This window comes from Schizophyllum commune, assembly GCF_000143185.2.
Source record: "Schizophyllum commune H4-8 unplaced genomic scaffold SCHCOscaffold_3, whole genome shotgun sequence".
NCBI classification, from domain to species: Eukaryota; Fungi; Basidiomycota; class Agaricomycetes; order Agaricales; family Schizophyllaceae; genus Schizophyllum; species Schizophyllum commune.
Genome location: NW_026089540.1, coordinates 127,063 through 141,613, shown reverse-complemented (window position 1 = coordinate 141,613; position 14,551 = coordinate 127,063). Strand labels below are relative to the sequence as shown.

Sequence of the window (14,551 nt, the reverse complement as noted above, 5' to 3'; positions counted from 1 at the left end):
GGTCCTCGGTTTCTTTTCGAACGGCTAACATCGCGTGTGAAGGCCTAGCCAGGGAGAGACGGGCGCACGCATACCAATGAAGGTAGAGGCCTCTGACGGAGGGCCTCTGCCCAGCACAGCCGTACCTTTGTACGACTTTTACCGCTGTCTATAGCGTGTTCGGTGGGCCCGAGGAAGCGTGAGACAGCCCCTGGAACGACCACTGTATTGAAGCTGCTTCAGTATTTATCTGGCACCTTGAAAACTATCGAAATTATGATTGATTTCTGCATCAAGAGTGGAGCCATTTTGTACATGCAGAAGTGGATATAAGCCGGTGCAAATACGGTCTAGTCCCGAGGCCCTCACAGAACGGTAGAGCGTCATCAATAACCCCCCGCCTCCTATATACCAACTTTGTCGGGACAGGAGATTCATGGGATTCCTTGCAAGGTCAAGGTCAACGACGATGGTCCTTACTTCTAAAGATCCCAAATTGCAAGCCATCGCTGTGGTGCCCACGATTTCACTGTTGCTCTGGTTTCTCATCCTGGGTTAGATTCTCGTACAGCGCACATCATACTAGACAGTCGAACCACGGCACCTTCCTCACCGACGTCAGCGTCAGCGTCAAGGAAGCAGGGGAGGCGCTTTGACATCCATCAACACGAACAAATATCCCCGGTCCCGACGGCCCGATGGCGAGCCGACCCGCAGGCGTCCGCCCCTTGTCCTACGCCGCACTCACGTCTTTTCCTACCACGCTATCCTCGCGTCGGATCTCTCATTAGAGTGTATTCGCCCATTAAAAATGCAAGATCCAAAAGCGGTACATACGAATTCAATTACGCACCGAGCGCCTTCATACTACGAAATCGTTTTGGTATGTTACGGAAATTGTCGGCGGACTCTGTACTCTGAAGCGCGGGCAACCCTTCAACGACCTTGTGTTCACGTCGTTCCACGACGGCAGGCGGCGTCAAGCGGCTGCCCAAGACGGCCTACCAGGTCTCGCCTCGCGAAGTGCAAGAACGACCGGTCCAGGACGAGTCACGCTGGCCTGCTCGGCGAGAGCCACTGCGAAGATCTTGGATCTGGTCAGTCTTGTTACGAGAATGTCTTGAAGATTCAAAAACGAATCAGCATGCTCATAACGGAATTATTAATGGGCGAATACACTCTAATTATTAATGGGCGAATACACTCTATTTGCCTCGCCCGAGTGGCACGTCTAGTGGTCGAATATTGCTGCGCTCGCGCGACGCGCAGTAATACTCGTACGGGATCTATATGTCATAGGTATATGAAGATATTTGAAGTAGAGTGTATTCGCCCATTGAAAATTCAGGATCCAAAATCGGTACATACGAATCCAATTGAGCACCGAACATATTCTGTCATGTGACCGGATCCCGACCGCCTTGAGTCTTCTTTGGCTGCGTGACGGATTGCCAACAGATCTTTACCCGTCTCAAGGTATATCAGACGATACTTCATGCTGTCAGGTTTGCTATACTTTTATTTCAAGATAATATCTAGTATACGAAAGCAAGGAGACAGTCATGAATATCGTGGGAACGTCAGACACGCGCTTTGGGAAGCCGACCAGCGCTCTCACCACACGTGGGACACAATACTCCCCGGCGCATACTGCAGGAATACTGTGAGTTGATTTTGAATAAGCGAAGCATAAAGGCGATGGGTCGATTGTGGTCTTATGGGTGGCACATTGATCGGTATGGCCTCCGATTGGCTGGGCCTCGATATGCCCTGTCAATCAACCCGCGGCCTTCATCGAAAGCTGATTTAGAATAATCCCACAATAAACGTGCAGTAAGCGCCGGGGAATATCGAATCCCAGGTCTGGTGTCTGAATGGTCGCTTTTGAACATCGTAACAGCCCTCTTTGGCTGACTTTCACATTGAAGTGCACACTATAGAGGGCAGAGACCATACACATATGCATTTGAAGACAAGTTCGGCCTATGTAAGTGACTGACGAGGTCGTCTTCCCCGCAGGCCCTAAAGTAGCCCCAAAACGGGGTTTGATGCCTTATTCCGGGCATTGCACATCGGGAGGAGTGTTGCCTGCCTTGATACTTCGGTGGCTGATGCATGAAGTATGAATGAAGCGCTATATATGGGTTCTGAGACTGTAAACGGACATGTTCGAGTTACATGGGCGAACGGTCGGCTTCTGGGGTCGGCCGGCTTCCGGTCCGGCCACAGTTCATACTACAAATCTGTTTTGGTATGTTACGAAAACCATCGATGGGCTCTACACTCGCCAGCGCAAGCAGCCCTCCAACCACCTTGTCTTCACGCTGCTATACGACGGCGGGCGGTGCTCAACAGTTGTCGGAGATTGTCTGCCCAGTCTCGCCTTGAGAATTCGAAGCACGAGCGGTACAGGAAGGGTCGCGCTGGCCAGCTCGCCGCGAGCCACTGCTAAGATCTCGAATCTGGTCAGTCTTGCTACGAAAATGCTTTGAAGATTCGGAAACGATTTAGCAAGCTCACAATGAGATTATCAACGGGCGAATACACTCTACTCCGACCAAAAACATTGAACTTAAAGAGAAAATTCGGCCCGATACCCCGGAAGTCGCCCGCGTGCGGCGTCCAAGCTCAATTCCATCTGCTCTATGCTCAACCTTTTCATGGCACAGAGGGATAGAGCATGAAACTGAATTATTGACCGTGTCTGGTGGCACTTTGAACAGAGTCGAATTTATGATTTAAGTACAATGTTTTTTCGAACGCGCGGATCAGCCATCATCTATGCAAACAGCTGTAAAAGCAAGACCTAACGTCACCGACCTTGAACTTTTAAAGGCATCCCATGAAGCTTATGCGGCATGATGATTATAAAGAAGATGTCAGACATATGCGCTACCCTAATCTGTTTCCTTCGGCTGCCCTCGTCGGTCACGTTATAGACTCGGCATGTCTCAGAACACTGAAACATTCATCTTGTGCACGATAGAGCGTATTAGTTTCGATGATCGTCAGTGACTTCCTCAAGGACAGCACAAATGAAAAATCATCAAATAGCGTACGTCAAGTGAAAGATTGAGACGCCGAAATGTAAAGACACTACGGGCAGGTCCATTTATATCGACCAGCATAAGCGTAGGCGTAAGTTTTGATGCTGGGAATTTACGAAGAGCATGAAAAATAATCAATTCTCGTTAGAGCGTATTAGTTTCGACAATTATCAGAGAATTCATTAACGAAGGCGCAAGTGGAAATTCATCTAGAATTCTGCTTCGAGTGAAAGATCAAGACGACGAAATGTAAAGACGTGAATGGGTTTGAAGCTTCCAGGGGCATTCTGCGCCAACGCGCGTTCCGGGAACCTGTCTGTCTCCTCAATTGTGCGCGTGCACACCAAGACACTTGCCTTCTGACTGCCATATCCCACACGCACGCCTCGATGGCGACCAGAGCGATAAGATACTCGCCACCTGATACGTTCCTCCCCAGTACGCACGAGATCAACACATCGTCGCCCCAGAGCTCATATAGCGGTGATGTCCCTTGCTCTATGCCTTACCTACAAAGATATTCATTAGCCCTTACAAGTTTTGCATTGGCCACTGCATCAAGTGGAGCTGCGTTTTGTAAGTGAAGAACTCGATAAGTATGCTAACTAATACGCTCTACTAACACGTATTTTATACACATGCTATCAACATCCCAGTTACTTACCGAACTCTAGTCAAATCCTACCAGGAAGCGCTGTCACGGCTTGATGTGGGGCTGGTCCAAAGATCGACTACTCCTTCGTGTCCATTCCAGCAGGCGAAAAATCGTTAGAGACGAATGCGCTGTTGGAGCGTGAGTGATCTGTGCTTCGGTGGAGCGACACGTGGGGCTATGTCGCAGCACATCTCAAGGCTTCCAACGACCTTCTGCCGCCCGGAACGCTCGATAATGCAAGGAGCTTGATTGAATTCCATATTCCGTTAGAAATATATATCGTTTTTGATGGAGAGACATCTCCACTCACCCTCCTCCTGTGTCCCGAACGTGATTCACAGAAGCTAAGATCACGCATGCTCCACCAGCGCTTTTGTCTCTAACGATCTTTCGCCTGCTGTCATGTATCGCGGACGGAGAGCGCCGCCAGCGCGCCGCCGTGATGAGGCGCCGTATCGAAATGAGTCCAAGTTGGAGTAAATTGCAACGACTCGCACGTGGGACCAAATGTGGGAATCTCCTTCCATCTAGGAGCACCCTGAGCATGGCTACACGCCATCACCCACGATGATGTACACCCCCCCCCCCCCCCCCGCGGAAAAAATTCGCGGTCCGGTCCGTGATTTCTCCCTCCTTCGTGGAGCCAAGGTCATGGGCCCTAGGGCGCTTGCTACACAGATAGGTAGTACTCCCTCGAACGTACCACGAGATAGATCCCGTGTCAATGAAGGGCTCAAGAAGCGTGAGAAACATTGACCATCTCGTGAGCCCTGACTTCGTCGAGCCGTATCGAGCCAAGAAATAAGTGCATCACCTCCCCAAGGACTGGAGTAGATAGATGGGTACGATGTGATGGTGTAGTTGGTACTCATAGATATTTCTGATCAGGAATGACCGCGTTATGATGGCAGGAACAAAAACCTACTTTTTCTCGATTTATCCATTCCTCAATACAGGGATGGCTATAAAAAGCGTGTGATCTATAGGACTGTGCTATAAGCATATAGACTACACGTTAAGAGCTGGGATATCTGATACTGGGGCCTCTCAATGAGCAAGGACTACTTCATGACACCGACCTGAAAAATCCGAGGTGGCATGAAAAGCCATGCAAAATATTATTAAAGGTGTCAGAATACAGGTGGATTGTAGAATTCACAAGAAGAGTACAGCGGTGGCCAGATCAATTGCGCGCTGTCTTTTTCGGAAAGATCGCCGAGGCGGGCGTTGGGTGAGGTCAGAAAAATTCAGCTCCTTCATAGAACGGTAGAGCGTAGCTGAAAACCCCCGAATATGAAGTTTCAGGCGGAATGAGCATGTATTTCGCGAGATATGTGAGATACAGTAGCTTAGGGCGCATAGTGCCGTATGATGCATCCCGGCACGTTTCGTGAGCATCAAGTGTGCACCCCCGCAAAGTTGGTATGCGGATGGGGGTTTTCGATGGCGCTCTACCGTTCTACGAAGGAGCCGGATTTTTTGGACCTCACCCATCGCCCGCCTCGGCGATCTTTCCGAAAAAGGCAGCGCGCATTTGATCTGGCCGCCGCTGTAAATGAGCTCTTGAACGAGTGTTATCACAATGGCTGACATTCGCTCATTGTAGCCACCGGCGATGAAAGTCGAACCGTGGGAGAAAACACACGTGTCACTTTTGATCATCACGTGTGGCGTCCCCCATGCGACGCCGCTGTACAGTATACGTCGCGTGGGATAGGGCCGAAGGGGAACTACCCTCACACCCAACAGACCACCAACTCACTCAATATACTGAGGCAGAATAGCTATCGAAATTTGGGTCAAGGGTCCCCGACCGGGCCGCAAATTTTTTCCGCGGGGGGGTGTACTGTACCGGTATGCATGGAGGCAACCGGTAGGGGGTGCGTCACGCTAAAGCCCTCCGGTAGTAGGCAACCGACCCCCACGTTAGGCGTTACGGCATAGGCAACCATTCAAGGTAGATTTAGAGCTTGCTAGGCGGAGATTGGACGTACAGCAGCAGGAAGGCTCCGATACAACAGTTACGATACAAACAGCCTATTTCGGAGCGAAAAAGACCGTCTGGGCAGCGCACGGAAGATATTCGAATTTTCGTCGATTTTTGCGCGATGGCAACCACCCCCTCCGTTATGCGTTACTTTCTTATAGATAGCCAACTTTTTGGGCCCGCGTTACGCGTTACGGCTGCCTCCATTCATAACGGTACAGTAGGGGTTTCTATCTGTGAGGTCCGGCAATCCCGCCCAAGTGATCGTGACGGACCACGTGGCAGCAGCTGCCTTTTTCGTCGATTGTTCCTCTGGACTGTATCACTCGACGTATTTCAACTATAACATCCATCTCTCACCTGCGATGGGTGATCTGAAGGCGCAAATCGTACCGTAGGTCGCTTATGAAGAGTTCGTATTGACCATTTTGCGCACGCACGAGCTTTCCGTGAGAGAAATCGCAGAAAACGAAGGAATATCAATATTTTGTTCAATACGAACTGTAGCCTCAATTGAAAGACACGTATTTCTGGCTTGACAACGCGAGAATAAGGCTTGTGTCGCGTCGAAAACCTGAAGTACGGATCTGGCTGCAATTCTCGATCCTCGTCACGTGCACCGAACAGCCTCGTCAGAGAGGATGTGTCAGCAAGCACCGACCATTGAAAATTCATTCCTTACCTCTTACCACCACGCAGCCAGCTCCCTGTACTACACAATACCGTACCTAGTCTATCTTCTATCCACTATATCATGGCTTCTGGGGAAAAAACACCACCCAGCCGGAAGCGGAAGACCAATCAAAGAGCCGCTCGAAGCAGCAACTTGGCGCGCGCGCGAGCTCAGCTGCGAGGCAACAGCGAGAACGTTGCGCCCAATTCTGCTACCAGTGCCTACCCTACCACCGATTCTGAAGCCTCGAGCGACCGTCCCCCAAGTGGGGCCCCGCCAGCTTCCTCGAATGCACCGAGACCTCGAATACTTCAGAATTCGAGCTCTCGGAATGCCGCCATCGTCTCTGCTGCTGATTTAGCTTCCAGGACGTCGAAAAAGCGCAAGCATACCTACACCATCGACGACTGGAAGAACGAGGCGCGAAATGCGCGCAGGAAGCTTGAACGGCGAGATGAGGAGGTGGCAGGCTTGAAGGCTGAAGTTCATGCGTCAGAGGAGATTCTGGCGCTCGAACGAGCGGAACACGCGCGGAATCAGCGGATGGCAAACCTCGCACACAGCAGCGTATGGTCGGAGCTGCAGAAGGCGCGCGATACTCTCACGAAGGAGGAAAAGGAGAAAGCTCGCCTACAAAATCTCTTGACAGAGCAGGACGAGCGGTTGGCCGAAAAATTGAAAGAAGAATCGTGCGCTTTCGATGAAGGCCCTGCGGAGTACTACTCGCGGTCCTCGCCTCCATCGCGAGTTTCACGCACGGGACACAGTCCTCACGGAGTATTTCGTGCGTCGGATAATGTCCAAAGGCATTTTCACGCCTGCAGCGCGAGCAACAGCACAAAAGCTTGTTATTGCAGGTTGCGCCGAGCATGCTGTCGGAGGTGTCATACGAGAACTTGGAAGGTTGGTGGGCATACGTCGCCTCAACCGCATTCCGAGCATGAGCGCACGCACCGTTGCGCGTATCATTGCGGAGGGAGGGATTGCGGCGAAGATTCAGTTGGGGTACGAGATGGTGACGAATACGAGTAAGTTTCTCTCTTGCATCGAACTCGAACTGTTGCTTACCTGCTGTACCTTCAGGTATCACTGCTAGCGGAGACTCGACGTCCCATCGCCGCCAGGAATACGACTCGCGATTTGTTGTACTGCGGCCCGTAACCGATAGCGGCATACTGTCGGATAGCCATGTCTTGCGTAGCCTTGGCATAGACGCGTCGCTCGACCACTCGAGCGAAGAGCAAGTTCGTGGTCTCTTGAAGAAGTTGGCGCAAATTTGCGATATATTCAACCGCTCACCGTTTGCAAAGCGGAAGGGCCTTCTCATGAGCTTCGAGGCCTTCGCTTTGCGTCTTCGTGGTACCAGTGGCGACCACGCCAATGATGTCAAGAAGGACAACAAACTTCTTCTTGAATGGAAGCTCGAGATGACGAAGATTGCGCTCGGCTTCGAGGCGCTGCGTCAGATGTCCACGCAGGACTCTCTACGCGCTATTATTCCGCACGCGCGTGCAGCCATTCTCGATGTTGGCGGCTCGGAAGCCTGGGAGCGCCTCAACGCCGCAACTCGCACGGAGAAGGAGACAGCACTCACCCGGAGCGCTGCAAAGGAAGTCGGCGAGCTTGCTTATGCGAGGCTGAATCCCGACGAGAAGAAAAAGATGTCGCTCTTCCTCTTCACTGGCTGCTGCATGCACAAAGAGTTGAACAGCGTCAAGGGAGGTGACGCGCGCATGCGTACCTATTACGCGACCCATCCCGAGATCATCCCGCCTGTACTTCTTGCAAACAAGGATAATGCCGCAGTTCTCGCAGGCATCACCGATAACGAGCAGCTCACTCCAGCCGAGCTTCGCGCACTTTCCGTGTCTGGATGCGGTGCTGTGAAGGCCACGACCCTCGCTGGGATGATCTGCAATAACAAGGACAGTAAGAAGGGGCAGCACGACCGATACGTGTGGTACTTCGATAAGGTACTTGGACCCGCGGTCATTGCGCGACGCTTCCCCGACGTCAGCAATACCCGCTTCCAATCGCACTGCGCCGCTGCTTGCGAAATCCTGCAGCACCTCAAATTGTACAGGGCCTTCATGCGGCACGTATTCTACAAAAAGGATAAGCCCGGGTTCACCAACGTGGAGAGAAACTTCTACTGAGCTTTGCATTGTGGCACAACCCTCACTGAAATGGCTGTTCTCGCACTCTACGGCCTCTGCGTGTCCTGCCCCTATGTGCGACAGATACGTGGCCCAGGAATGACGGCCTTGAACGCGTTGACGCTTGGTCCGCTTCACACGCGTCTGGAGAACTTCATCAAGACACTCATCGCTGACACGACTCTTGTATTGGGACCCAACGCCAGCTACAAGACTGCTGCATTCGATGGGGAGCCGTGGGAGAGGGAGGGCGTCTTTGAGGCCATAGCAGCACTCCGAAAGGCTGACCTAATGCCTCACCTTGAGGTGCTTTGGGTCCAGTTCCTGGAGGGCGCGTTAGAGACGTGGGAGCGCTGAATTTGATCCAGGAAGCGACATAGACGGACTCACAGCGGACGAGCAGGATGAGTTCTGGATGCCAGTCACGAATGACGCGAACGAAAGCGCGCTAGGAGGCCTCAGGGCTAACGTCGCTCGTCGCCCCAACCAAACGCTTCACCAATTCGAGGCAAAAGACACATTCCGACGTAATGGCACGCAAGGGTTTATCGACTGCTTCGAGGACGAAGACCATCGCTATGTTCGCGGGGAGGCACGTCGCATACAGGAGTCCCGACCACAGAGGCAGATCCGGAGGGCTCAAGTTGCACACGATGACGAGGAAGCGCGACGGCACCAATTAGTCGAGGAGGAGAAGAACAAGAAGGCCTTGGCATGGCAGGAAAGACTGGAGGCCATTGTCTTCGTCGCTGAGGAGGATCGCCTGCAAACTATGCGTAAAGTCGAGCTCACGGATCAGCTCAACTACTGGCGCCACAAGTTGTTGGCACCGAAGGTCGCCCCCGAGTACAGCATTCCCAATCGACCGCACAAAATTGCCGAGCTTAAGCGCCTCCTTGCGCTGTACCCAAACGGCGCTGTACCGGAGTGCGAGCGCGAGGGGCCGAAGCGTAAGGCACCTACAGCATCCTTAGGACCGGAATCTGTCCTTCAGGACATGGTTGTTACACCTCGGGTGCTCATAGGTGCGGTGGGAAGGAGCGCGCAAGGGGACGAGGGCGGCGAGGAAGATCACCTCTACTGTTCGGATTCAGAAGATGTCTGATGATAGACTGATATTCCCCTACATACCTTATCTCTTCTTCTATCGATTCGTGGTCGTAACAAGCCGTCGGGACTCACCGATGGGTAGGATGAAGGCCAAAGGCTGCGAGCATACAACGTTGAGGGCTTCTTGGACTGAGAAGGGTCTGAGCGCGATGTGATGCAAATTCGTGATATATTTCGACAAAAGGAATGTACAGGAGCATCTCTAGCTCGATATGGCGCTCATAGGAGGGGAATGAGGTGGACATCTGAAGCAGGAGATGGGGGTCGCCTTGAGTGACGCCGATCGCGGTCAAAGCGGTGGCTGTGAGATTACTAAGCTGCACGATCACTTGGGCGGGATTGCCGGACCTCACTATCTGGCTGGCCTTGGATCTCGTCACGAGACCGCGACACCTCAGTATATACGCGTGCGCGCCTCATGTATGTACCTTAGCTCACACCAGCACGGTGGTACCGACGCAGTCACCATTTCCCCTCATATCCCGCATCCTCACTCAGAGTCCGCAGCCTTCTTACAATTACCCCATACCATCATGTCTCATCCTCAAATGATCCGCCATTCTGCGACTAGATCTGTCAGGATCATCTTCATTCCCGATCCCATGCTATCTCGCTCTGTCATCGAGCACGAGGAGGGGGAGTCATATCTGTACGAGATGACATGTTGGATTGACCCGCAGGTTCTGTCCCGTATGGAGGTCTCCGCTCCACAATGTATTCGCAGCGAAAATGCACGTGAGGTCGATGCAGACACCGGCGACGTTAGCGCCTCTTTCTGGGAATGGGTGAGCTTGAGTGCTAGCTAGAGGGCTCATGAAAGTATTGATCTCCCTCAACCTTAGGCCTACCTCCCTGAAGCCTTGGTGGCTGCTTCAGTCGAAAAGGAAGGTCTCAACCTTTCTGTAGAAGCTCTGGGTTATCCAGAGTTTGTGGCCGCCGTGATGTCCCATTCATCTGAAGATCCTACATGGTGTCGTCTACTAGCAGCAGACGTTGTTATAGGTGGCCCTGCGTTGAATGAGAATTACATGTCAGTCTCGCACGATCTGTTATAGCTGTGCAGCTCACTCCTCAAACCAGGCACCCGGCATATATGATCAATTTCGACACATACGTCGCTGGGATCACACTTCTGGAGCAGGACGCGTTCATCTGGCCCTGCGCCAAGTCTCTGTGGTGGGGCGGGAACAAGGTCCTCCTGGCCGCAACGCTCGACTCCATCGCCGCTCAAACAACACACACCCCTCGTCCGCCACAGCATGTGCTTCAAACCCCTCCTGATGCCTCGAAAATGGGCTGGGTCCAGAAAAGGGGATACTCCGCACGGGCTGAGCACGTGCTCATTCCTGGCGATACACAAGTTGGAGGGGCTCGAAAGTGCCCCGATGATCCTGCCCCACTCGAAGCTCGCTGGATCGAGCAGGTGTATATCGATACCCTGCACGATGCCAGATTCGGAGAGCTGCGATGCTTTATCGTCGGTGGCAACATTATCCGGATTGTCAGAACGGTGCCAAGTGGTGGCGGAATGAAGTGCAATGTCGTCCTCGATAACGAATGTCCATCATTAGCCCAGCATTGGTAAGCTTTCATGGTCACATTCATCACGAAAGAAACTGACTACTCCCTTTTTGTGCTGACATTATCTGCCCCTTTTCATCACGTTGTCCTTGCTAGGAAAACATATCACGGGGTTGACACTTCATGCAATAGACCACAGGAGCATCACGGCATACTTGAGCTGAAGGCCTTCGTCTTGGCAACGTACCAAGCACTCGTAACAAGAGAGAAGGAACAGTTGAATATCAGTCACAGTGACCTGGAAATCGTGTGCAGGCTGGACGTTGGTATCATGATGGACAATGCTCATGCACATTACTTTGTCCTAGAGGTCGAGAGAGGATTGACACTCTGTATGTTTTCCCATCCTGATGTCGAAGGAGCGTCTCGAGATATAGAAGCCGTCGCTAGATGCATTGTTAACTACATTTAGGCAGAGCTATATACAGAAGCTGCAGCTCTGCTGTCTCCTACCTTGCCTTGAAGCTTCCATGGTGATGCATCTGCGAGTTCATGACATGAGGCAGCCTCTAGAGGTGGTTGATTTTGAAATCGCTCCCTTGTCGTTGCCCGGGCTTCATACAGTGTGTGCCGGACCCGAGGGTCGTATCGGAAATTTGTCACAGTGTCTTCCTACCCACCATCAATGGGCCGAATACCCTGAGTGCAGCGATAGCGTCTCATAACTAGTTATCCTGGAGTGTCCCCGTCGCCGATGATTGAGCCATAGTGGGACGAATATTGGCCTTGAGCGATGGTCTGATTCTAGTGCGCCGGAAACCCCTCGAAATTTACCACAATCCATGCGACGAAAACGGTCCACAATCCCGAATTCAGGATTGAGGTGGCACCTGCTAGAAGCGATTGTTGACATGTGAGCAGGCATTAGTTTGTTAAGGCCGACGGCTGACGCTGAAGCGAGCGTGTCAAGGCGTAAAGTCTCGCCAAGAGATTGGGAACGGGAGGACCGGGAAGCACAGTGCATCGTGCTTTTGGCCAATATCTTCGGGTACTTTTGGTGCGCCCGCAAGGCCGTGAGTTCTCAAAGGTGGCCATAGGATTTTGAGTGGCCTGGAAGACGCACGGCAGACTTTGGCAGAGTCCGAAAGGTTGTTTGAATGGTGCGGGTTCCCTTCGAAGGTGGGGAAACATTGCCCCTTGATCTGGAGAACGGGGCGAAGGCTATCTGGCACATTCGAAGGGCGCTCAAAGCATTCGAACTACCTTTCAATATCGTTGGTATGAAATCTTCATCCCAACAGATTGACATCAAGATCTGCTGCACACAAGAGTTGAGCACAGATGGTCTCGAGAACGATACAACCAATGTCGGCTTTGTGCTTGACGTATACGGCATACTCCCCCCACCAAAAAAACTCGCCGGTCCGACCTTGCCGATCTGACTTGCTGCAAGCCGCGCGCAGCGTCTTCCCGCTCTGCAAGATATACATATGTATACTACCTCTTATCATCTACGTTACCCTGATAGACCAACGAGAATACCTGCTGAAATCTCAGAGAAAATGTGACTTGAGTTAGGTGACCTGCCGGCGAGCTTTCCCAAGATGATTTATTGTGTCAAGCGGGGCCCTTGGCATCTCGGCTTCAATGTATGAGTAAGAGGGAATAGTATAGATTAGGACCACACTGTTTTCATAATCTCATTGAGTGGCATAGTTGTGCGAAAGCGAGTTACTTGAAAACCACCATTCATCGTCTCAGTGGCTGTTATCAGTGGCCTTCTGGGCTGCTGCTTGCACATATATGTATGCAGGGTCTGTATGCGTCTGTGTGCGTGGGAAAGTGGATTCAATGCTTCCCCGAAGCGGAGGAAATTGGCTGGGAATGGTTATCACGCTTGCCCAAGGCGGCCTTCTTTCTTCTCAAAAATTCATTCCATTGAAGGGAACATGGTACTTGGTCCGCAGTCACAGTTGGTTCTATAGCAGGGTATGCCTGGTATTGTATGTCGGGCTTGGCGGGGATCAGTCTGTTTATACTCGAGCCGCAGCGCGCCGGCAACACCCGAAGTCCAAACGTGAGAAATCATGTCAGCACGTGCTGTCACGTGCACCAAAGCTCTCGCCCTCCACTACGCCGGGTTACTTAGAAGGTTGCCTATACACAGACCAGAATACTTTTATCTTAGCACTCACTATACAGGAGAAAACAAGGAACTTTTGGTCAACTCCGGACCGGCGAGTTTTTTTGGTGGGGGGGAGTACAACAACGGAAACAATGAGTCGTGGAATTTGTGGAAAGCGCGTTGTATCTGCCACTGCAGCGCCGTGAGCACCTCCAGAAAGGCAGGACGGTCCCCTCCTACCGTAAATTGATGAATGGAGCACATGCCCGGAGGGGTCATCCGTACATGAGGGAGAAATAGTGTCGGATAGATGGGTGGCCGTCGCCGTTGTCCGTGGCAGGGACGAGCGAAAGTCTGCTCACTCCAGGGGAGAGTAGCCGTCCAAGCAGAAAGTGCACCTGAGGAGGAGATAACTGAATGACTAGAAACCCACCAGCTCGGCACGCACGAGACGGAGGAGGCAGAGCCTGTGCGCTATCCGTTCCAAGTCGGGCACCGTCTGGTTACGACACGGCTGCATACGCGGATCTGTGCACTCGTGGTCACGCTGTAAGTACTTGCGTGTCGGTATCGCGCAGCTACACGTCGACGCCGTGACGCGCTGCTTGGCGACGTCTTCGCGCATCACAACATTGAAAATGCATGCCTCTGTAGTCTGCGAGTCTGCGTGCGGACGTCGCCGGTGGTCTGCTTCGCCTTCGTTTTGGCTTCCGATGCCTCTGCTGCCGCAGCGAGAGAGCGAGGTTCGGTATTGACGAATGGCTCTCGAGCTGGTGCTTAGACTCTTCGAGTTTCCGGATGAGATTGTCGCGCTCACGGTCAGCGCCCAGGAGCTGATGGCTAGTGTCCTCAGGCTGGCGAGTAGCTCCCCCGGTCCGCGTCCTTCGCGAGCATGTCAGCGTTGAGCACATGCTAAGTGGGCTCCAGTTAGCACGACCCGGCGCTTATGATGCATGTAGCCGCCTGCTCAGCGCGCGCATCCGCTCGACAGCCTGATTTGCGCCGCCCCGCCCTCGCTTCCGCATGTGACGAAGAACAGGCCGAGAGGCGCGCGTCGCACTCGGCCTCGTTGAGCTCCCGCTCGTTGCGGCGGTGGCCGGTGCGGGGGTCAGCGAGCAAGGCCTGAGACGCAAACAGGGTCAAGTGGGAGGCAATGAGGCGTTAAAAGCAGGGCTTGGCGCCAGAGGAGAAGGACGAAGGAGGCAGGGAAGCGGGGTCGGATGTATGCACCTAAAATCCTACATGAGCGAGGCTACTGGATAGTCGGGAGACCCGAGGTTCAGCGACACGTGCCAGCC

At 52.7% G+C, this 14,551-nt stretch overlaps 1 protein-coding gene across 1 annotated transcript; it reads left to right on the top strand.

The window, feature by feature from the left end:
• Positions 1 to 6,422: 6,422 nt before the first annotated feature.
• On the top strand, positions 6,423 to 11,192 carry SCHCODRAFT_02492628 (uncharacterized protein; the record flags this gene model as incomplete). Its single annotated transcript, XM_003034108.1, has 9 exons — positions 6,423 to 7,125; positions 7,199 to 7,369; positions 7,425 to 8,476; positions 8,582 to 8,803; positions 8,838 to 9,522; positions 10,006 to 10,027; positions 10,188 to 10,392; positions 10,450 to 10,637; positions 10,688 to 11,192. The coding sequence occupies 9 exons, from the start codon at positions 6,423 to 6,425 to the stop codon at positions 11,190 to 11,192; spliced, it is 3,753 nt and encodes a 1,250-aa protein (XP_003034154.1).
• Between the last annotated feature and the right edge of the window lie 3,359 nt (positions 11,193 to 14,551).